This window comes from Emys orbicularis, chromosome 15 (genome assembly GCF_028017835.1).
Source record: "Emys orbicularis isolate rEmyOrb1 chromosome 15, rEmyOrb1.hap1, whole genome shotgun sequence".
NCBI lineage: Eukaryota > Metazoa > Chordata > Testudines > Emydidae > Emys > Emys orbicularis.
This window is the reverse complement of record NC_088697.1, coordinates 33,823,491-33,844,461: the sequence shown is the minus strand read 5'-3', so window position 1 is coordinate 33,844,461 and position 20,971 is coordinate 33,823,491. Positions and strand designations below refer to the sequence as shown.

At 58.5% G+C, this 20,971-nt stretch overlaps 2 protein-coding genes across 2 annotated transcripts; both read left to right on the top strand.

Moving 5' to 3' along the window:
* Positions 1–484: 484 nt before the first annotated feature.
* Positions 485–7,222, top strand: JAML (junction adhesion molecule like). The gene is made up of 7 exons (XM_065417070.1): positions 485–533; positions 2,447–2,610; positions 3,104–3,329; positions 3,890–4,028; positions 4,881–4,941; positions 6,495–6,590; positions 6,980–7,222. Exons 1-7 carry the CDS (start codon positions 485–487, stop codon positions 7,220–7,222), a joined length of 978 nt encoding a protein of 325 aa, XP_065273142.1.
* A 4,939-nt stretch (positions 7,223–12,161) lies between these two features.
* On the top strand, positions 12,162–19,885 carry SCN2B (sodium voltage-gated channel beta subunit 2). The gene is made up of 4 exons (XM_065417306.1): positions 12,162–12,231; positions 16,829–16,995; positions 18,339–18,549; positions 19,686–19,885. Exons 1-4 carry the CDS (start codon positions 12,162–12,164, stop codon positions 19,883–19,885), a joined length of 648 nt encoding a protein of 215 aa, XP_065273378.1.
* The last annotated feature ends 1,086 nt before the right edge of the window (positions 19,886–20,971 follow it).

Sequence of the window (20,971 nt, the reverse complement as noted above, 5' to 3'; positions counted from 1 at the left end):
AAACGTATCTGACAGCTGCCTCTTGGTTTTCAAAGACTGTTGTAATGGCTGGGACTTGGTGGATTCATTAAACTAAATCCCTGAGGCTGAGGGAGTATAGGTCAATCCATCTCAGTGAAAGCAAAGGAAGTGTCAGTCCAGCAACCTAGTTCATCTCTGAATCACCTTCTTGTGGGCGATAGGCTGGGATGTGGCTGTGATACAATTACTAGACTGAGTGATGGAGGGAACTGCTCCCGAAGGTGGGAGCTCTACTCTCTGGGGTTGTTTCCAGCCCTGCCTGTCACCTGAAGGGAGTTTGTACCAACGCAATAGCGCAGTCACCAGAAAGTCCCCTGCCACCTGGCCCCTGCTTTGCCATGGTTCGGGTGTGCGTCTTGTTAAAGCTTGGGCCAAGGCTGTGCCTAAGGTGCTGTGCATCCCCTGGAGAGAGCAGGGGCCCATGCAGACGGTGTTAACTTGTCTCTCCCCTTTTTAGAGTGAAATGAGAATGGTACCTGCCCTGACGCTCATGCGGATACTGATGTCACTGGGTAAGCGGAGATCCTGCTTTTGCCCCCCTCGCCTGCACCCCTGGAAACACTGCCTGCTTTCCCCTCCCTTTGCTTAGAGATCCCCATGACAGTGAATTTCAGAGCCCAGGCCATCCACTGTGAGGGAGCTCATGGGTCTGGGTGCCTGGAACTCTTCTAGGCCTGCTGCTGAGTCAGTGTGGCCTGGGGCAAGTCATGTACCCCTCCTGTGCCTCAGGTCTCCAGCTTGCGCTTTGTGCTAGCATAGGCCAGGACACTGACGCGGCTCCATTCGTTTCCTCTGCCAGGGTTCTCCAGCAGCCTCCTGGGCAATAGCTGTGTCACTGCTTGTGCAAACAAGCCGAGGACACAGCCAGCTGGGTCTGAGAGCTTCAGGGCCGGGGGTGGGGAAGCAACCAGGGAAGGGCTGTGAGAACTGACATTCACACACTAAATGCAGCCGATGCCCCGGTGCTATGCCAGGCTGAGGGTGCTAGAATGACCCTCGCCACAAGGATGCAAGGCCAGTCCAGTGGTCAGAGCACTAGTTTAAGACCTAGGGACCTGGGTTCAAATCCCTGCTCTGCCACAGACTTCCTATGTGACCTTGGGCCAGTCACTTAGTCTCTGTGTCAGTTTCCCTCTGCACAATGGAGATAATAGCCCTGCCCTGCCTCCCCGGGGGGCTGGGAGGGGAACTGCGTTAGAGTGTGAGTGCTCAGATACTCTGGTGATAGGCAGCGGTAAACGAAAGCCATTCATGAGGAACCAGAGCCCTCTGCTTCAAAAGACCAACATGGCTGGGGCTCGTGTGAGGAGTGCTTTCCTACTGCCTGTTCCCTGCAGACGTGCCTCCGCTGACAGGAAGTGAGGCCGGGATTCCCCTGCTGGGAGTACCGGCCCTGTGGGGCTGCACTGCCCGGCTTAGCTGGAATGTCTGGACTGGCAGCGCTAAGGCTGCCACTGTGGAGCAGAGCGAAGCGGCCTCGTCCTGTCCCAGCTGGCGCAAGCCCAGTATGAATCCTGGGGTGCAGTTTTTGACACCCCTCCACCCCAAGATTTGGTAAAAGGGATCTTCCCAGGGCGAGGTGCCAGGGCAGCAGTGCTGGGGGCTCGCGGCAATGACCCTGTCCTGAGGAATGGCTGGGCCAGAAGCATTTAGTTTGTGTCTTGGCTGCACCACGGGCCCCTGCCATGGAGGGTACGAGGCGTGAATCGGAAGCATGGCCCTAGGGGAGGCCATGCCCATTAGGGGGGCAATAGCAGACCTAGCACTTCATCCTCAGCTCTGCCCACTTCCCAGAGGCCAGGTTAGCAGCAGCCCATCATGGCATCACCCTGGCTTCAGGGTGCGGAGGGACAAGGCCCCAGTCTGGGCGTAACAAGCTGTGACGTGTGCAAAGCAGTGGGCCTGCATGTGACGTTGCTTCCAGTCCTTTGAAATGCCCCTCACCTCCACCGACCGGGTCCCAGGGCTCCCTCTCTGGTGCTGCTGGGAGGGCAGAGAAGGAAAGCCCACTCTGCTGGCTTGGATGTCACGGTCGGTCGGGAGGCTCTATGACTCTACCAGCAGCCTGGGGAGACTTGGCCCCAGGGCTGGCTCTGGCAGTGAAACAGCTGCAGGGACCCTCCCTCTGGCGGGAAGGAACTGCCCTGGCGCCCCATGTCTTGGTGATGTTTTGTGAAGGAGCTGGGTCAGGGGTGCAGCTTTTGTGCAGTCAGAGGGTGGGGAAGGGCCCTGCCTGTGTGAAGGGAGCAGGGTCTGCCAGGCTGGATGCGGGGAGGGGGTTGGTCTCTTTGGGGTGGAAGGGATGTCTCGAGGATGAGCAGGCACCTGGCTTGCCCAGGCTGATCTAGGCAGCACTGCTGTTCTCTGCACTGTGCTGGATTCTTCAGTTCTGGGCTCATCCCTCTTCGTTCCTTGGTGCCTGCAGAGAATGGTGGGGTGGTGGCTGGCCTGGTCATCACTCGCCCCGAGCTGAAGGCTCGCTTAGGGGACTCTGTCCTGCTGGAATGTTTCTTCCAAAGCCTGGTGCCAGGGGACTGGAATGTGACCAAAGTGGACTGGATACATATGCCGGAAAACAGTACTCAGGCGGTGAGTCCAATTGCCGGGAAGGGCCCAGGGTAGCACCACAGGTCCAGGACAAATGGGACGCCTGGGGGCAGAGATAGTGTTCAGCACATCCAGCTCAGAGAGAGCAGCAATTTCTAAGGGAGCTGGAAATCCAACTCAGCCTGGGGGGGAGAGGCTGTTCCCAGCTGACAGCTGTGCCGAGGTCGCTGGGTGAGGTGATGCACCTCAGCCCAGTTCCTAGGTGCTCAAGTTACAGAATCCACCATATCAACTGGGACTGACTGACCCCTTGTTGGGCCTTTCAACAGAGAGCCAGTGGGACCTAGGCTGTGATACCGCTCACCCCGGAAGAGCGTCCCGCCAGGGCAGGACAAGGCGTATGGGTGGGGGTGCCAGGCGGAGCAGCAGACGGGGAGGATATTCAGAGGAACTAAGTTCACACTTGGGAGTGTCTTGGCATCCAGTCACATGTCACCCTTATCTTGGTCACATGACGAGCCATATCCCCTTGCAGGAGGAGATGGTCTTCTACTACTACAGTAACCACAGCGTTCCTGTGGGACGCTTCCGGCCCCGAGTGCAGTGGCTGGGGGATGTGGCCCGCAAGAACGGCTCTGTGAGGCTGCAGGATGTACAGGCGGACGACAGTGGGACGTACACCTGCGAGATCCGGGTGTTTGGGCGGAGCAGTGTCTTCAAAAACTACACGGTGCTGCATGTGGCCTCTGCTGGACGGAGAGGTATGCGCCCTCCATTGCTAGCTTATGCCTTCCCTTGGCTATCGGTCAATTTCACAGCAGCCTCACCGGTTCACCCCTTCGCTTGGGGCAGCCTCCCCTTCCCCAAGCCAAGTGCCTCCCTGCCCTTCCGTCTCTAGTGCCAGCTACGCCTGTCTGGCCTGGCCCAGGATGGGTCTGTGTTGGGAGGGTCCCGTGGGTCATGCCGTCTGCAGCCCTATGCAGTCACAGTGATGTGCAAGCAGGAGTGTGATGCTGGCTCACCAGGGCAGGTTTGCCACCAAGTGTGAGAACTTGGGCAGAAATCCCTGGGTTTGTGCAGCCCCCAGGCTCCGTGCTATGCTCCCTGGGAACGGATCTCTGCCCCAGTCCTGTGGGAACTCACCAATCTGTTACAAAGGGGAGGAGACAGCCATCTCCCCTGAATGCCTTTGGGGGTGATGTGCCCCTCCCCAGTATTGGGCATCCGTCAGCATGGGCTGGGCAGAGACTGACTCCTGATGGCTAGTGTGCTGGGGCAGAGACATCGCTAACCCTGCTGCATGTGTCTCTCACCCCCCAAGGGTCCGGATTTGCAGGGGCCCAGTACTCTGAGAGCACCGGTAGCAGTGGCTGGGGGGCCATCCTGGGCTACGTCTGTGCGACCACCTTCCTGGCCCTCTTGTTGGGATTGGGGCTGAAGAAGTTTCTGCAGAAGCAGAGGTAACAGGTCCTGGCTCCCACGGCTGCAGGGCGGGTGTGGCATCATCCTGCCTGGTGGTTATCTCCTGCCACAGGCCAGGATGGGAGAGGGGGACGCTGGCGGGATGCGGTTGAATTTCAGCACCTGGGGAATCCTGGCCTGTGACAGCTTGGGGTGACCACACACACTATCCTCTGCTGCCCCCTGGTGGCTCAGTTGTGTCTGATGGGCTTGCCCTGCCCTCTCCTCTCTCACCACTGCAGGGCTGCTCCTGGGGTTCCACACCGTGCTCCTTTCCCGGTCCCTGCCGAACCCGCCTATTCTAGGAGCACTGGCAGGGAGGGTAGGGGGTGTCCTCTTCTTGACATGCCTGATCCCACATTGCCCTGGTTCCACAGACAGATCTCCTGTCTGGTAGGGACGGGAGGCGGAGTGCTGGGGTCCCAAATAGCCTGGCCCATGTGCCCCTGCCTGGCCCCAGTGGATGGGGGGGAGCTGCATCCCTGGCTGTAGCAATTGCATATGGGGCTGGAGCACTTCTGTGCACCACAGGCTGCAGCGAGGCCAAGGTGTCTGGGGTAGATGCAAGGCCAGTCACTCAGAGTGAGAGTCCCTCCACACCTGAGCATGGGCAGAGGCCCAGACTCACCGGTATGGAATGGCTGAGCAGTGGACTTGGCCTTTCCTTGCTCCTTTCTGTCACCAAGGGTTCCTGACCAATGGGAAGGCCAGAGTGTCAGGGGAAATGCAGACAGAGCCAGGCACTAGCTCTGGAATTAACACCCTCAGGTATGGAGGGGATGGGTGGAGATGGCGGCTCCTGGGGGAGCCTGCACAGCTCTTCACCTGCATGCAATTGACGTTCCTTCCAGACCTACGGAGAGCGGGCCCCTGTCGAGGAGTCGGGATGACGGCAGCCGGGATAAAGCAGAGGTGAGAGCTCAGTCTCTGCTTGCCAAGCTGAGTGGGGCTAATGTTGCCGGACCCTGTAACAGGGAAACGCCAGAATCCAGAGGGTAGTTCCTGGAATAAAAGGAGGATTCGGGACAGCCGAGCTGCTATCCAGCCTGCCCCAGGCACTGAATGCGCCTGTTCACACACGCCTACGGCCAGTAAGGAAAGCCTGGCATTTGTTTTGCTGTATCATTGGCGTTAGTTAGGAGGTGATTGGAATTAACCCCAGATAATTCCATCCTGCCTGACTCCTAATTAGGAGATAATGTCCATGGAGCAAAGTGAGCTAATGGGCTCCTGCTGCTCCCTAAATGCCCAGGCAGAGGGGAGAGCTTTATTTTCAAAGCAGAAGGTGTGGGGCCTGTGACAATGTTCTGTCCCAGCCACTTCGTTGCTGTTGCAGCCCAGGACTGGTGTAGGATTTATCGTGGTATCGGAGGGACGTGGGAGAAGAGCTGCTACGTTCTAGAACAGACGACTGTGTGTGATATAACTAATGGAAGGGCAGTGCAGGGAGTGTAAGCTAGTGGTTAGGCCGTGGAAATGGGAACCAGGACTCTGGGATTCTAGTTCCACTTTAGCCACCTTGGCAAGTCATGTCACTTCTGTGCCTCAGTTTCCCTGTCTTCAAAATGGGGATCATGATCCTGCCTTAACATGCATGGGGCTTCATTAATGAATGTCTGTGAAGTGCTTTGATGTCCTCAGATGACAAGCACCAGAGAAGGGTAAAGTGTTGTTGTGGCCTTAAAGGTACAGAGGCCCTGAACACCCACAGCTGAATAGACTTCAGTGGGAGGTGAGGGCTTTGCATTCCCAGGGTTTGTGGGGGTCTGTTGTCCCATTAGGAATAAACAGGCCCTTTACTTTGTCTAACATTGTATCTATTTGTTCAACTTTCATCCGAGGATGCAAGGTTTTTTTGACACTAGGTACTATGAAGGCAAGGAGTTGAGTATGAATCCTAGCCAGCACAAGAGTCGCCTCTGCAGTGACACTAGCTAGGATAAGCTGATCAATGTGCTCAATCCTCATGCTTCAGAGCATGAGCTGCTCCCTGGGGTCAGGAAGGTGTTTCCCCCCAGAGGCGAGGACTGCCCCATTGGATGTGTATTGGGGGCTTTACACAGCTCCCTCTGCAGCATTTGGTGTTGGTGGTTGTCACAAGTTAGTGAGCATCAGTCTGCCCAGGCTGGGGACTCCGCCGGCCAGCATGCACTTTATTTACTGTAATGCAGGTTACCCTGGTGGTTGCTTTGATACAGCTGTGTTGGCAAGTGACCCCCCCTGCCCCTTGCCCAGCATGTCTGAGTGGGTGGGGAGGGGAGCAGGCCGAGGAGTTTGGAGCAGAGCTGGGCCCTCCGGTGAGCTATTCAGCGTTTGTCTATCATCCTGCCCACCAGATGCTGGGAACTCTCAAAACAGAGGCTGCCTGGTTCTGCTCTGGAGAGCTCACCAGCTGAAATGAGCCTCTGGAACGGGCATGTCACAAGCCACGCAGGGCCTGAGTCTCTTTCTGATCTTCCTGGCAGGAAGGCATTTACTCCCTCATTCCCTGTGCTGAGATGCTTCAGGCTGGGCAGGAGGCAGAGCTGGGGAGCAGAACGGACACGACCTACATTACCATGGTGAGCTCTGTGTCAGGAGGTCCAAGCAGCTGGGGCAGGAGAGGAGACCAGGGTCTCCTCAAAACACAGGGCCTGCCATGCACTGGCATGACCCCACTGATATCAACTGCAGGGCACAGTGTGGGCAGTTTGCCTCCAGGCCAGCTGTGGGGTTCTAGCCCATTTATTTGGAGGTGATGGGGGATTGGGGATGTAATACCAAGGGTGACTTCTGGATGCAAACTCTCTAGAACTCTCTGTGTAAGGCAGGATCTGCTCTCTCTGCAAGGCAACGCAAAGGGGGACCTGACCGACGTAGTTGGGTTGATCCACCTTTTTAGTATGGCTCAGGCCTAACACAGCCCTCTGGCTCTGACAGTGCTAATGGCTTTGCACTTTGTTCCCTGCAGCGCCCCTCTGCTGCTTTCCATGGGGCGGGCACTGCACTGCTGGAGAACAACGTGTACGTCCAGCTGCAGAGGAAGAAGATCCCAGTGGAATGGCTGGATGAGGGGAGACTGTGCAATGAAGGAGCCCAAGAAAGCAAGAAAACCTGTGAAAAGTCCAACTGCCCAGAGGAGGAATTCCCTTGTGCCCTGGATGGGGGGAAAGCACCTCTGAGCCCAGCCTGGCACGACAGCCAGGGACATTGACCTCCCCCAGGGACAAACTCTACCCACTCCGTCAGCGTGCCACAGGGCTGCCTCTCAGTCTGTACAGGGCATGGGCCATATCACACTCGCTGTCCAGGTTATAATCTATTTGTGCTGTGACAGCACCTGCCAGCCCCAGCCAGGACCGGGCCCCACTATGCCCAGCGCTGTGTAGACTTGCTGCTCACTGAGGACATTTTCGAAAGGGTCACTTCACACTCTGATGGGGCTGCTGCTGCTTTCGCATCTGCGCCATGAGCCCAGCATGGCCTGGCCTGCGACAGGGCAGTGGGAGGGCACTCCTTGCTAACTGGGGCGGGCCAGGAGTGGGGCACAGGAGGGCGATGAAGGTAAATGGACTTTGCTCTGGTTTCACCCTCATTCTGCAGGCGGGCAGTGCCCTGTGGCAGAGCTTCCAAGCTCTGGCCGGTGCCGTCAAAACCCAGCGAGAGAGAACTCCAGGGAGAGTCCCACCTCCAGACAGGGAGGAGGGGGTGATCAGGTGTTGGGTGCCCTGCAGCTGCCTGGGCTGGCCTGCTGCATGGGCACCGAGCGGGCGCCAGGCTGCCAGCCTGGCACCTTCCACCAGAGCCACATGGGAAACAAGCAACCCAACGTCCTGGGGAAATAGTTCAGTGGAACTGTAGCAAAGCCAGTGCTCTGTGTGTGTAAATAGACGTGCAGCACCACCCCCTACATGTGTTTGTGTCTCCATTGATACACTTGCAATAACTAGGAATATTCCAGATCTGTAACGCCAGGGGCAGGGGCTTTTACTCTGTTCTACCTGGACAAAATCTGCATCTGAGGTTCCAAGTTGCTAGCAAACAACGGGACTGGTTCAGCCCCTTATTTCTGAGGGGGTCGGCTCCCTGCCCTGCCCTGGTCTCTTCCCTTGCGCTGGGGTTAGAACCCTTCTCCCAGAGCACAGCCTCTGCTGGGGCCAGCTCTCCCTCCAGGCTCTATATATAGATGTTTGACACCTCCACGTGCAGTGATCTGAGATGGGCTCGCTGCATTCCTGGAAAGGATGGGGGACCACTCTCTACTCTTAGCCTGAGCGCTGGCACATGGGCCAATGCAGCAAAAGTTGCTATATGCTGCGGTCGTTTGTTTCACATTGCCACCCCACTCATTTTTTGTTGGTGAGGCAGAAGAACCAGAGTGAGTGGCTTAAAAAATATGCTAACAAATTTGTATTGAAGTTGAAACAAATAGAAAGCTGTAAGTAATGACTAAGGGCCTGTTATGTCAGAGCTAACAGTGCCCCAGACAGGAATGCCTGGGGCTATTCATTGTAGCTGGGAGACTTCATGCTACACAATCAATAGATCTGCTTAGTGATTTAGTATATAATAATCCTGTACTTTAATGAATAATCTGATACTTCAGGTGCCTTCTCTCTGGCAGGGTCACGAGGCACTTTACAAACTATAGGCAGTGCTCAGCCCTGCACCGTGTGTGTGTGTGTGTGTGTGTGTACACACACACACACGCTTCCCTGTTCGTGTCCCACAGTTTTGCTAACCTGACTCCAGGGCGAGTCTCGTGCTATTTGGGGTTTGTCTTGAAGCCCGGCTCTGGGAGTCCTGTCACTGTAGGAGAATCTCAGCTTTCGTTTAACAAGCGAGAGCTTCTAGCCCTCATGGTTGCAAAGAAAAGCTTGAAAATGGGACCCAAGTGCAACCTAAAGGCTTAGACACTTGAAGGCAAAGAAAACAAAACCCAACCCCAAATCTCACAACTTTTAAGCCAATCTCATGATTCTGGGGGCCCAATTTGTGATTTTTGACTGCCTGGGCCGGCCGACGGTGCCAGCGTGTCAGTTCATGGCAGTTTCCCTGCCTGCCTAGCTGAGCAATGGACTGTTGCCAGCATAAGGGCAAGGAAGGAGGTGCTGAGCACAGCTGGGAGTCTGATCCTGCACGAGTGCTGCTGTCCGCTGAGTCCTGCCTGGCAGGAGGGAACGGAGCTGAGCACCTCGTTAGCCTGACGAGGAGCCTGCTCCTCAGACACGGGTGCTCCTGTCCTCTTTATTCCCTGAGCTCCTGTGCGCAAAGGACTGACCATGCAAGTGGTTTGACCTCTCCCCTGCTCAGTGAAGGTGGCCTCTGCTAAGATGGCCTTAACCTGTTCCCCTTTCGACACAGCATGGTTCAGAAGGCGGCTTTGATTTCTGTGTAGTAGGGAACACATGGACTCCCCCTCCCACATCCTGGGGACCAGCACCCTTGTGCTCCCTACTGCACACGGATCAACGCCACCACGCAAACTATGCTATGTGGGAAAGGGGAACAGGTTAATGTCCTCGGAGCAAAGGCCATGTGCTTGCATCTCACAGGCTGGTTTTCGTGTCACAGCTGGGACATGGTGTCTGTAGGGATTCCCATGCCCTGGCTTCTCCCAGCACATGCATTCCATGGATGATGTACGAACTCTCCCCAGCTTCAACCGACTAAAGCCCTTTCCCGTGCTGCTGTAGGCTGGAGCCCCTGTCAGTTCAGAGGCCCAGGAGGGGAGGAGCCAGGGGATACACAAGTGCTACACTGCCGGGGGGCTGCCCAGCAAGCCTCACTCATCCACTGGGTGCCTGGGATTCACCAAGCTGGGCCCGCATGTTAGGGAATGTGTTCCGTGGGAGTGTTCCCTCTGCTTCCTGGCTGGCGAGCCAAAGTGCAGGGCGTTACTGGTGGGTCCTGCAGCATCAGTTCCCTCCCCGTCCGTACTCATTTACCCCTGGGCGTTAGATTAGATCCCATTCCCTCATCCCGCCCATCAGTGAATTCAGTGCTGGTGAAAAACCGAGGGGCTGGCAGGGTGGGCTAGTCCCAGGTATGGTGGGGGCGGGTGCTGCGTGAATGTCCCTATGCTGCTCCCTACCGAGGGAGCGAATGTCCCAGTGGAGCACCCAGGCCCTGGAGAGCCCATCAGCCTGGTTGAGGTGCAGAGTCAGTCCGGGACACGCCCATGGCATGAACCATGGAGTAGCTGGGAACACCTTGTAGCCATTCGGGTCGGATGCTCGCCCTGCTCCTGAGCCCTCACTGCCTGCCCCCTCTGCACCGACTGGGAAGAACAGCAGTGAGAGTCATGCTGTCTGGGATGGGGGAAGTGAGCGCGCACCCTTTGCTGCAGCCAAAGCTGTTCTCAGAGGCCACACGGAGCTGTGATTTACCTCTGTCTGGGCTGAGCCTGGTCTCGGCACCGCCTGGCGTCTGCTGCACGCGGAGAGCCAGAGCGGGCTGTGCTCTGCAGGAGAGAAAGGCCAGAGGTGGGCAAGCTCCATCCACGTGGCTGGAGGAGAATTCTGCCCCCAGAGCCTAGGAGAGGGACTCATTGCTGCATGGTCTGTCAGTGGGGCAGCCCCAGACAGGTGTGGCTGATGCTCCCCGGGATGGGTGATGAACGGAGTTCAGATGTGGGCTTGGGCCACAGGAAACGTGACGCAAGTGGCATGCACCTAACTGACCCGTTAGAGCAGGAGCCCTACACAGGCGAGGCCCAGGGCTGTAATAGCAAGGGGGCTGCTAGCCAGCACTGGGGCCTGGGCAGAGCAGTGTGTGGCGAGCTTGCATGCTGATGGCAGCGTCGTTTCTCTGGCCTGGCTGCGTTTTCCCCAATGCTCTGCAGAACAAGGCTCAGAGTCCATGGCTGGGTGGGAGCTGAGTTCCCACGTATGTTTCAGTCTCCACTAGGCCGCGAGAGATTTTCCTGGCATGTCTTCATGCCAGTGGGTGGCGATCGCAGCGCTCATGTTCCTCTCCAGCCCTTAGCAAAGGGAACTGCATTCGCCCCAGAACTTTCTTCCAGGAAAGCTGCCCCTGCCTCCGCCCACCCAGTAAGAGCCCATACCACGGCTCTGCGCTGGAGATGCTGCATTGCCTTGGCTGGCCGCTAGGGCCCTGTGTCTGGTGGTTTATTAGCTCCTGGGATAGCGGTGCTCAGGTTGTTAGCAGCTGGGTGTGGAGATGTTAAGGAGGGTGGGTGGTGGTTTGCAGCCTAGGGCCTGGATGTCACAGCCTTATAATGGGGAAGGGGAACTGCTGGCTCAGCAAAGAGCCCGTTCCCTTCTCCTTTTGTGGGGAAAACAAGGGAAACCCCGTCAGAGCCCAGGGCAGCGTTTGCCCTACCAGGGGTCTTCTCCTCACCCCACTGCCAAACAGCTGTTATGCCAGAGCTCCGGTGTTTCCCTGGAAAGCGTGATTGGCAGTCAGCCCCTTGCCCATCTCCTGCCTCCAACTCAACACACCTGCGCAAGGTCTAGCAGGAAGTAACTCTCTGCTGTAGGGAAGCCAGGCAGGGCTTGGGAAGCTGCGAGATAACACCCAAGGTAACAGAGCCTGCACAACGTAAGGCATGGTGGGCAGGCCTGCTGGGGGTTAAACTGAGCCAGAACACAGGCTGCATCGCTCAGGTATGTGCTTAGCTAACGTGATAATCACCAGAGCACGCCGGGAGTTTCTGTAGGAGAAATAAACCCTGCAGATTACTTAGGCCAGAAGGTGAAGAGAGACTAACAGTTTGCAGTAATACAGCCCTTCCTGCCCTCATCACAGGCACTAACTGGCTCAGGAGGAAACCCACTCTGCTCTTTGATAAGGTGGCAATTTTAAACCGGATCAGGCACCAGAACCACCTCCCAGAGTGCAGAGCAGGAGAGACGCTGAGAGCATGTTCCTTTGCTTCCGAGGAAATTTTGATGCCCTCCCATGTCCTTTGATGGAATCCACCAACCATAAAATTTACTGCTTTTTTTTTTTTTTTAATAGCAGCAACCCTCCAGCCGGCCATATTGGAGGTTGGGAAATAAAGCAGCTCTAAAATTATATGTGTCTTGGAAATAACCCAGTGCACTTGAAAAAAACAAAGCCAAACAACAGCAACAAAAAGCAGCCACAACAAACAGCACAATCTTCGCCATACACAAAGGTCCTTGAAAATGAGCAAGGAGCCTTGGTTTGTCCGGCTCACCTGGTGCCTTACTGGGCTCAGCCTGCTTGTCTCTCTGGGTAAGTGTCTATTGCACATCTTGCATGCAGGCATCCGCCAGGGACCCAGCAGCCCACAGCTGGGGAGCACCATCCTCCTGAATGCAGCTTCATCACCCCCAGACAGAATCCCGGGGAAGGGCCGCGGCGGGAGCGTGAGGGACGGCGGCTGGGGACAGAGAGGGGCTAAGGTGCAGTTTTTATTGACGTGACAGATGAGAAAGTAACCGTTTTTTAAAGTCGGCTCCGTGGCTGTGTCTGCGTCTCTAAGCCGGCCTGCGTAGCTCTCTGCAGTCTCTCCAAGGGTGCCTGCTGTAGGTGGGGTAGTGCCTGGTGCAGGTGGAACGGCTGGGGGTGCTGCTCCTTTGATCCGGCAGGTTGAAAGGCAAAGTGTCGAACGGGTGTGGTGTGTGTTTTAATGCAATCGAGGGGCTGCCCCTCGTTTCGTTGGCTGCTGGTGGGGAGCAGGGTGTGCGGCGTGTTGGCCTGTTGGGCTCCGTTCCGTGCTTTTCTGCCCTGCCATGGAGCCAGGAATGCGTGTCAGCAGCTTTTTGTTTGTATTGATTCCCTGCAAGCAGGAGACTGTCAGACTAAAACATAAGTAGTGTTCGGGGGGGGGGGGGGGACTTTGCTTTCAGACAGATTGGGAAATGGAGGACAAAAACGACAGCAACTCCCCATCTTCAATGACTAGGACCCCTGCCTGTTGTTCGCTTTGGAGAGGCTGCGGGTAATGCTACCCCCCAAGACTGGGGGAAAGGGGCGTAAGGGGACAGGGCATGTGGGGCAGTGTGGAGATCCGGGAAGGAAGCAGTCTAAAGCTATCAGCAGCAGGGAATCAATGGACTCTGCATTAACAGGGCTCCCGGCAGTGCCCATCAGCTCTGGGGAAAAAGCCCATGTTGCGTGCTCCGGTGTTTGCATGGAGAGGAATACAAGTGTTTACACTGAGGAGCTGAGTGTGCCACGTGGTGTCCCCTGTATCCTCTCCCAGGAGCCCTTAGCTGTGACACTGTCAGACCTCAGCCAGGTGGCTAGCGGGCATATCGCAACCCCCTCTGACTTCACCGAGAGCCCCAAAGGACACTCTGCGTGGCATCGTCTCTCCCACGGTCCCGGGGGGGTGCCTGGGGGTCGTGCCTCTGAGAACCCCGTGGCCGGACGTGCCCACAGACCTGTGGAGCAAAGCGTGGGGCAGGGCTCCGTGTCCCAGCAGGGCAGGTCGCCCTCAGGGTTATCGGACAGGGAAAGGCACCAGCCAGTCTCAGTTTAGGATTCGCCACCTCCCTCACTGAGCGCGTCACCATCGCTGAGTGACGATGTTCACAGGCTGGTCAGAGTGTCGGGCTGGGCCCACATGAGCTGAGTCTGCAGCCACGGCCTGGCCAGAGCCTGCAGCACTGAATGCACCTGGCAAGGTTTTTTCTGATTGAGCCTAAGCCCATGTTGCAAACACTGCCCAAGCCCCGGTGCTGGCCAGGTCAGCTCACCGCGCCCCCCTAGAGCCGAGTGGGTGGAAGCCTGTCTGACAACTGCTGCAGTAGCTGGAGTGGTTCAGGATGCTCTGTGCTCAGGTGCTGTACTTTGCCATCTCCAGCTTCCCTCTCCCAGTCAACATGGATCCCACGGGCCTGGTGCTAGGGATTCTTTCCTCCCTTCCTCTCTCCAAGAGGCCGGGCTGAGGCTCTTCCCACAGCCTGGCATTCAGCCCACAGGAATCACTCCCCAGGGCACACCGCCTGCCCGGGCTGCCTTTCGCCAGCACTCACCATGGTGCTCTCTGAGCATCCCTCTGGTAGCACGGCCTGTCGCAGCAGCCCTGGCCTGGACTGGCCCGGGCTGGGGTTGTACGTGGTGTGTGCTGTAGGGTATTTAGCTGCCGAACTGCTATGGCTTCATTTTTTGTGTACGGCACCTTTAAATCGTTTAAAAGCGCCATCTGCAGAAGCAGGAACAGTTTCCAAAGGCCCAGAGGAGACTGCCCGGCCCACGGCGCTCAGCTCTTTCCGATCTCCCCTTCGCTGCAATCCGTCAGCTCTAGGGCTGCTCTTCACAGGTGGGATTGAGGTGCCAGGGCTCTGGTTTGGATCTCACTTTTCCAAAGTCTGTTGGAAGGAGCTTCTCAGCCTTCCCCGGAGCAGTAACCTGGAAGGATGCTACAGGGCTGCTGATTGGGTATCTCATAGTGATCAAATGTGTTCAGATTACAAGACAAAAGGTTTCCTAGCTGCCACTGCTGCAAACCCAGCTGTGCGCCTGCCTCTCCCCCCAGCACCAGAAACTAACGGGCAGGGAGCAAATTAGCTGGCTCAGCTACACCAGCGTCTCGGTCAGCAGGTTCCCGCCACACGGTTTCATTGTGAGAGGTCAGCGAGAGCAGCGTTTAGAACAGCAGCGGAAGCCAAGCTGGTCCCGCATTGTCAGACAGGCCCTGCTCAGCCTAGGCCAGCCAGCTGTCTGCTACCCACGTGCAGCCCGCTCCCATGAATCCTGTCCTGGTTCTGGGTTCCAAGGACGACTCCTAGCGACACTGCCCTGGCCCCGTGTGAGGTCAGGCCTGTGTGCCATGGCAGCCTGTGGGGGGGGAGGGGGGCTGCAGAGACCTAGCTTTCCGTGGGGCTGAGCAGTGCAGTTCCCCGCCGAGCACAGCCCAGGAGGGCCAAAGCGCGTTGGCAGAAATGCCTGGCAAAAGCCTGCGGCTGCAGGTGCTGAGCGGCTCCTGTCCTGCACCAGCCATAAACGCAGTGAGTCAGACCCTCCTGCTGGGGCTGTGTCCTGGGGGAAGGGGCCCCTACTTCTTCTCGCACAGGGTCTCCAACCCCCTGACTGTCATGGGGTGCTGATCTGGCTGCCTCAAGCATTGCAATTGGGGGTGGGGGTGTATGAATCTGGTGCTGGCTCGGCCATGCTCGAGACCGGCATGCATGTCCCTCTCCATAGAGCAGGGCTGGATGCAGCATCAGCTGTGCCGGGCCAGGCTCCAGGCTGCAGCAGGGAAGGGGAACTTGGGGGGTGGCCGGTTCAGCCCTGGGCCTCTGCTGAGTGGGTTGGGGGTGCGTTTCTGTGACCCAGATGCTGAACAATGACCCACCTGCTCATTACACCAAACCCCTCCCATTGAGCACTGCATTGGGGTGTGCTGCCCAGTGGGGAAAGGCCCGTGCCCCCCCACTTTAGCTCCTTAGCCCCTTTCCTGTAGCCTCTTACCCTCTGCTTAACTTCTCAGTGTTCATGTAGCTTGTCCCGGTGGGGAAGCTGCCAGCTGGGCTCTGCCCCACAGCACAGCCGGGCTCACTCCCCAACCAGAGCTGAGAACAGCAGGGACGAGAGCAGAGAGAGGGGGACCCACGTGGTCCCAGAGCCATCAGATGGCATCAGCCCTCGGGTTTCCCAGCACAGCCCGGGACCTGCAGGCGCTCCGGGGAATTCAGTGGGGATCCTGCCCTTACAGGTCTGGCAGGGGAGAGTCAGAAAGGAGGAGTGAGCGAGCAGAGGGGAGACGCGCAGATCTGGCCCTGCTGTGAGCAGCATGAGCCACTGTGGTCTCTGCTCTCCCCAGTTCTGGATTTGGCCAACAGAGTGGGTGAGAGCCAGGGTGGGGCTTGGCGAGGCGATGTGGGGGGTGCAGGGAGAGGGGGATGTGTGGGGAGTGGGAGGCAGAGGGAGCGCTATGCCATGCTGCCCCAGGGCTGTGTGTGTTAATCTCTCCATTTCTGCGCTGCAGCATGGTCTCCACTGCAGAAACCAGCTCTGCCCCCTCTCTGCCAGCAGGAGCATCTGGCCGCTTGGCCGCTTGACTTCCAGCAAGAGAGTGTTGCTCAAACACCAGCTAAGGGGGAAAATAAAGTGAATCTGCATTTTCCCTGCAGCCCCCAGAGGCCAGCGCTGGCAGGGGCTGGTCACTCCCCCAGTGCGTCCTGCCGGGAATGAAATCTGATGAGCGCAGCCATCAATTTCCCCAGCGGATGTGGCACTGAGCCCTGCACAGCTGATGCTGCATCCGGGCCACTGCAGCTCATCCAGGCCTCTGCATAGCAAACCTGATTTAAGTGGCCGTGAAAAGCGTTCACCTGCAGTCAGTGCTGAGTGGGGAAGGGCTGGGCAGCAGGGCAATGGAGCATGGGGCTGTGACGGGTTGCTAAACCAAGCAAGAGGCTTGCGTTCAAATCCCATGTAGATGGGTTATCCCACTATCCCATACACACAGCCCTCTCTCTAGCCAGGGACTCAGGCAGGTCCTTTCAGGTCAGCTCTCCCTAAGGGGCAGACGGGCCAATCTGGGATCAAGCTGTGTCTGTCTTTTGTGTCCGAGTCAGCGGGTACGTTATCACCCTGCCACTGGCAATGGGGGGAGCTGAGAGGTCAGTGCGCTGCTGTGGGCTGATTAGCGTCCCTTGGAAAAGCCCCTTTTCCTATGACCGTGTCCAGAGTGCCACAGCAGCCGTGATGTGTGTGTTTGTGTACCTGCCGGTCTCTCCGCCCCCTGGACAGCTCCACCAGCAGGCCAGGCCCACAGCCCCCAAGGGGTGGGACAGACATTAGTGCTTGCAATTTTCAGTATTTGTTCACTTCTTCCTTTCTTCTCCTCCCTCCTGTTTCATTCCTGTCTTCTCACCAGCGCCCTGTGGGCTGGGCATGGAGATCACGGCGCAAACTACCATCAGTGCTTTGAATGGCTCTTCCGTGCGCCTCCCCTGCACCTTCAACTCCTGCTACAAAGTGGAGAATAAACTGTTCTCCCTGAACTGGACTTACCAGGAATGTGAGAACTGCAGCGAGGAGCTGGTAAGTACCTCCTGCAGGGGGTTGTGGGTCCAGCTCTGAACCATCAAACATCATGAGCCAGGCCCCCCAAAATCATGAGACTGGCTTAAAATCATCAGATTTACCAAAGTACTAACTTGGGGCTCTAGTCTGCTTTCGGAGCCAGCAGGGTCTCGTTTTCAAACTTTTCTCTGCTCCAGGCGGGCTGGGAACTTCCTGCCTTAAAAAAAGGGAAAGAAAGCTGAGATTCTCCTGCCCCGGCGACTCTGGGAGCTGGGCTTTAAGGAAAACCCCGAATGTCACTTGGCTTGTTATAAAATGTCAAGAGTTGGCGACACAGATTCGAGTCCCACAACCCTGTTTGCGGGTCCCGCTGCTGACTGGGGTTCGCTCTGAGGTTGTCTCAGTGTGTGCTCAGGGGAAGCTCCAGCTGCAGTGCTCCGTCCAGTGTAGACACTGTCTGCGCTGACGGGAGGCGGTCTCCCCAAGAGGCAGCAGCCAGGTTGATGGAATAATTCTTCTGTCGCCCTAGCGCTGTCTACACCAGGGTCAGGTCGGTGTAGCTACATCTCTCGGGTGGGGAGGGGGAGGAATTTTCACACTGCTTAGAGACGTAGCTATGCCGATGTCAGTTCGTAGCGTAGTCCAGGCCTGTGTAAGGGCTGAATAGAAAGAGAGCAAGGCCCCAGGCTTTGGTCCTGAGAGCATTCCCTGGGGGTGAAGGGGAAGGAAGGACACACTGAGTGGAGGAAGGTATGGGAGGACGGGGATCGCTGACCCAACACTGGGTCTATCCAGGTACCCAGATCCCACTCCCATGTGAGTATTAAAGGCCTCTGTGTCCGGAGGGAATGTCCCATTTCCTGGGATGTGGCCACTGCTCAGGCCAGCCGCGGGTGAGACTAACTGGAAACGAGGCAGAAGAGGGTTGTAGGTTCTAGGCCAGAGATGAAGGATTCTCTCCAGGTGGTGAGCGGCTGGCTGGACCCTTGGGTTTGCTTAAACTTTCCTGCTACGGCTGGGGCAAAGCCCAGGCAGGAGACAGCCATGAGTGACCAATGCCCTGGCCCCGGCTGGCAGCCTCGCTCCCAGTGCCCTGACCCAGGGTGGCCACTCTCAGCCCGTGATACCAAAGGGCTCCCTCCCGTTCCCGCCGTCAGGCTCAGGGCCCTGTAGCTCTCGGGGCAGCTGTGTGATTGTCCGAGGGCAGGGTGATCCCAGCGGGGCCAGGGGAGCTGAGCTCTGAGCGGTGTGTGCCCCAGGGAAAGGAGGTGAGGTGCTGTGGTCTCTGACTGGCCTGTGGGCACCAGCATGGGTGTAGCCCCCCTGGCGTTCTCACTGCCCCGCCCCCCATCTCTGCCCAGTTCCTGCAGTTCCGGATGAAGATCGTGCACTGGCGGCTGGATCGCTTCGGGAACAGGGTGGAGTTCACCGGAAACCCCAGCAAGAACGACGTGTCCTTCACCCTCCACCAGGTGCAGTTGGAGGACGAGGGCACCTACAACTGCTACGTGATGAACCCGCCTGACAGGCACCGGGGCCACGCCCGCATCTTCCTGAAGGTTATCACCGAAGGTGGGTGCGCAGCAGGCTCGGCCCGGCTCGGCAGGAGTTGGGCGGGGGGCAAATCGGGGGGGAAGGGCGCTGGGGGGGGGCAGACGGGGATGGGGGGCTGCTGTTTTATATTGAATAATGGTGGCGATAGCAGAGGCCAGAGCTGGTACAGTGTAGGCAGCTGCTCTGACCCACGCTGCCCCACCCCTCCGTCCCAGCCCACATCCCACGGCCGCTCCAGCTCACCGGGCCGACGTGGGCAGGGACGGTTCAGTGGGGACTCGGGCTCGTCTGGCTGGTGACTGTCACCAAGGGGGCCAGGAAGTGACCCCCGGCCTTCCCCGCCCGCGGGCTGAGCTGCCACTCCCTGCCTGTCTCTGGGGCGTGCGACAGGTCAGGGCATGTTTCCATCCCCTGGGGAATTGGCCCTGCCATGGTCCCAGAGCCAGGCTCCTCACCGGGCCGGGAGCGATGACAGGAGGAGGGGGACTCTGAGGCCTCCCGTCGTTCCCCTTCTCTGTCTGTGTTAGCACAGATCAGCGTCCGCGGTGCCCCAGTTCCCTCCCAGCCCCAGGGAGCTCTCTGCAGCAGCTGGACGACTGGCATTCGCAGGGGGTGGGGGCAGGCGAAGGGCTGGGAGCCGGGCGCTCCTGAGTCCCGGTCTGGGCTCTGACACGGACTCCTGCAGCGAGGGGCAAGGTGAGGATCGCCTGGCTCTGTGGAGCCTGAGGATCTGCAGCCTGCTTGGGCAGCACTGTCCCTCCTCAGACAGTTACTTCAGGGTCTCCAATCAAGGAAACTACCCTACCCCTCCTCCCAGCATCAGCTGGCTGTGGGGCTGGTCCCAGTGTGCCCTCCCCCCACAGGCCCAGGGGCAATGCCAGCCGTGGCCCGTGTGATTTACGTGGCTACGTAGGGGCTTGCTCCTCCCATCTCCAGGCCGTGCCTGTCAGCACATCCCACTCCCAACCATGGCCTGTCTGTGTGTGGGGCCTTGCACGCGTTTCCTCCCATCAGACTCCACGTAAGGTAGGGCAGGGCCTGGATTTGCCAACATAGTCCCATTGGTGCTGGCCGGAGCTGCCTGGTTTCCCTGCTGCTCAGACTCCCTCGTCCCCCCGGCCTCCCTCCTCACCTGCCCTGTTCTGTCTCTGCAGTGCCCCCGGAGCGCGACTCGACGGTGGCTGTTATCGTGGGGGCCTCAGTGGGGGGCTTCCTGGCCGTGGTGATCCTGGTGCTGGTAATCGTCAAGTGCGTGCGGAGGAAAAAGCAGCAGAAACTGAACACAGACGACCAGAAAACGGAGGAGGAAGGGAAGACGGATGGCGAAGGGAACCCCGAGGAGGGCACCAAGTAACGGCCCCCTCTCCTTTCCCCCTGTACAGTGTGACCCCTCGTGTGCTTCTCCAGAGCACGGAGTTCAGACTCCCCAGAATTACTGAGCATCCCTCATCTACGTAGCCAGCCCCAAGCCCCAGGAACCCAGGCTTCAGCAGGGCCTGGGGAGAAGACTGCTGTGCGCCTGGCCTGGGCTAGGGCTTGGCGGAGGTGGGTGAATTACCTAAGCCTAATGAGCCCGTCCCCCACACCAGACTGCTGCCTGCTCCCGCCCACCTCTCCCTATGAGCCAGGATGCCAAGGTGCTGCCCAGGGCGGGGGCTGGCGCAATCCAGAGGCTGTGGCTGAGAGGGAGGAAGATGGAGCTAGCGGAGAGGGAGGCAGGACCTCCCCTGAGAACCGCGAAGGCGGGGAGTGAGCAGTGGCTTTGGGGAGGGAGAGAGGGCTGCAGCCTCTCCAAGTGATGGGTGATGGAGCCGGGGACGGGGGGCTAGCAAGTCCTTCTGCCTAGGCCCTGGCACTGGTGTGAGACGTTAGTGTGCTGGCCAGGGGGTTCTCCTGTGCCTCGTATTCATGGCAGAGCCATGAGCACAGGGGGCCCTTTGCTGTGTCAAGTAATCTGATCGGTCTCCCTGGAACCCCTCGAGCTCCGTCACCACAGGCCAGTCTCCTCCCCAGGCCCGTCTGACCTGGTCCCATCCACAAAAGCACCCGGCTCCTATCCGAACTTTGTAATGGGCATGAACAGGGCACCAGTGTTATAGGAAGGCAGGGGGCGCAGCGCCTCTGTCGGGCCGGGGGGTGGGAGGGTAGTGGGGGGTAGCGCCTCTGTCGGGCCGGGGGGCGGGGGGGGCAGTGGGCGCAGCGCCTCTGTCGGGCCGGGGGGCGGGGGGGCAGTGGGCGCAGCGCCTCTGTCGGGCCGGGGGGCGGGGGGGCAGTGGGCGCAGCGCCTCTGTCGGGCCGGGGGGCAGGAGGGTAGTGGGGGGTAGCGCCTCTGTCAGGCCGGGGGGCGGGGGGGCAGTGGGCGCAGCGCCTCTGTCGGGCCGGGGGGCGGGGGGGCAGTGGGGGTAGCGCCTCTGTCGGGCCGGGGGGCAGGGGGCGCAGC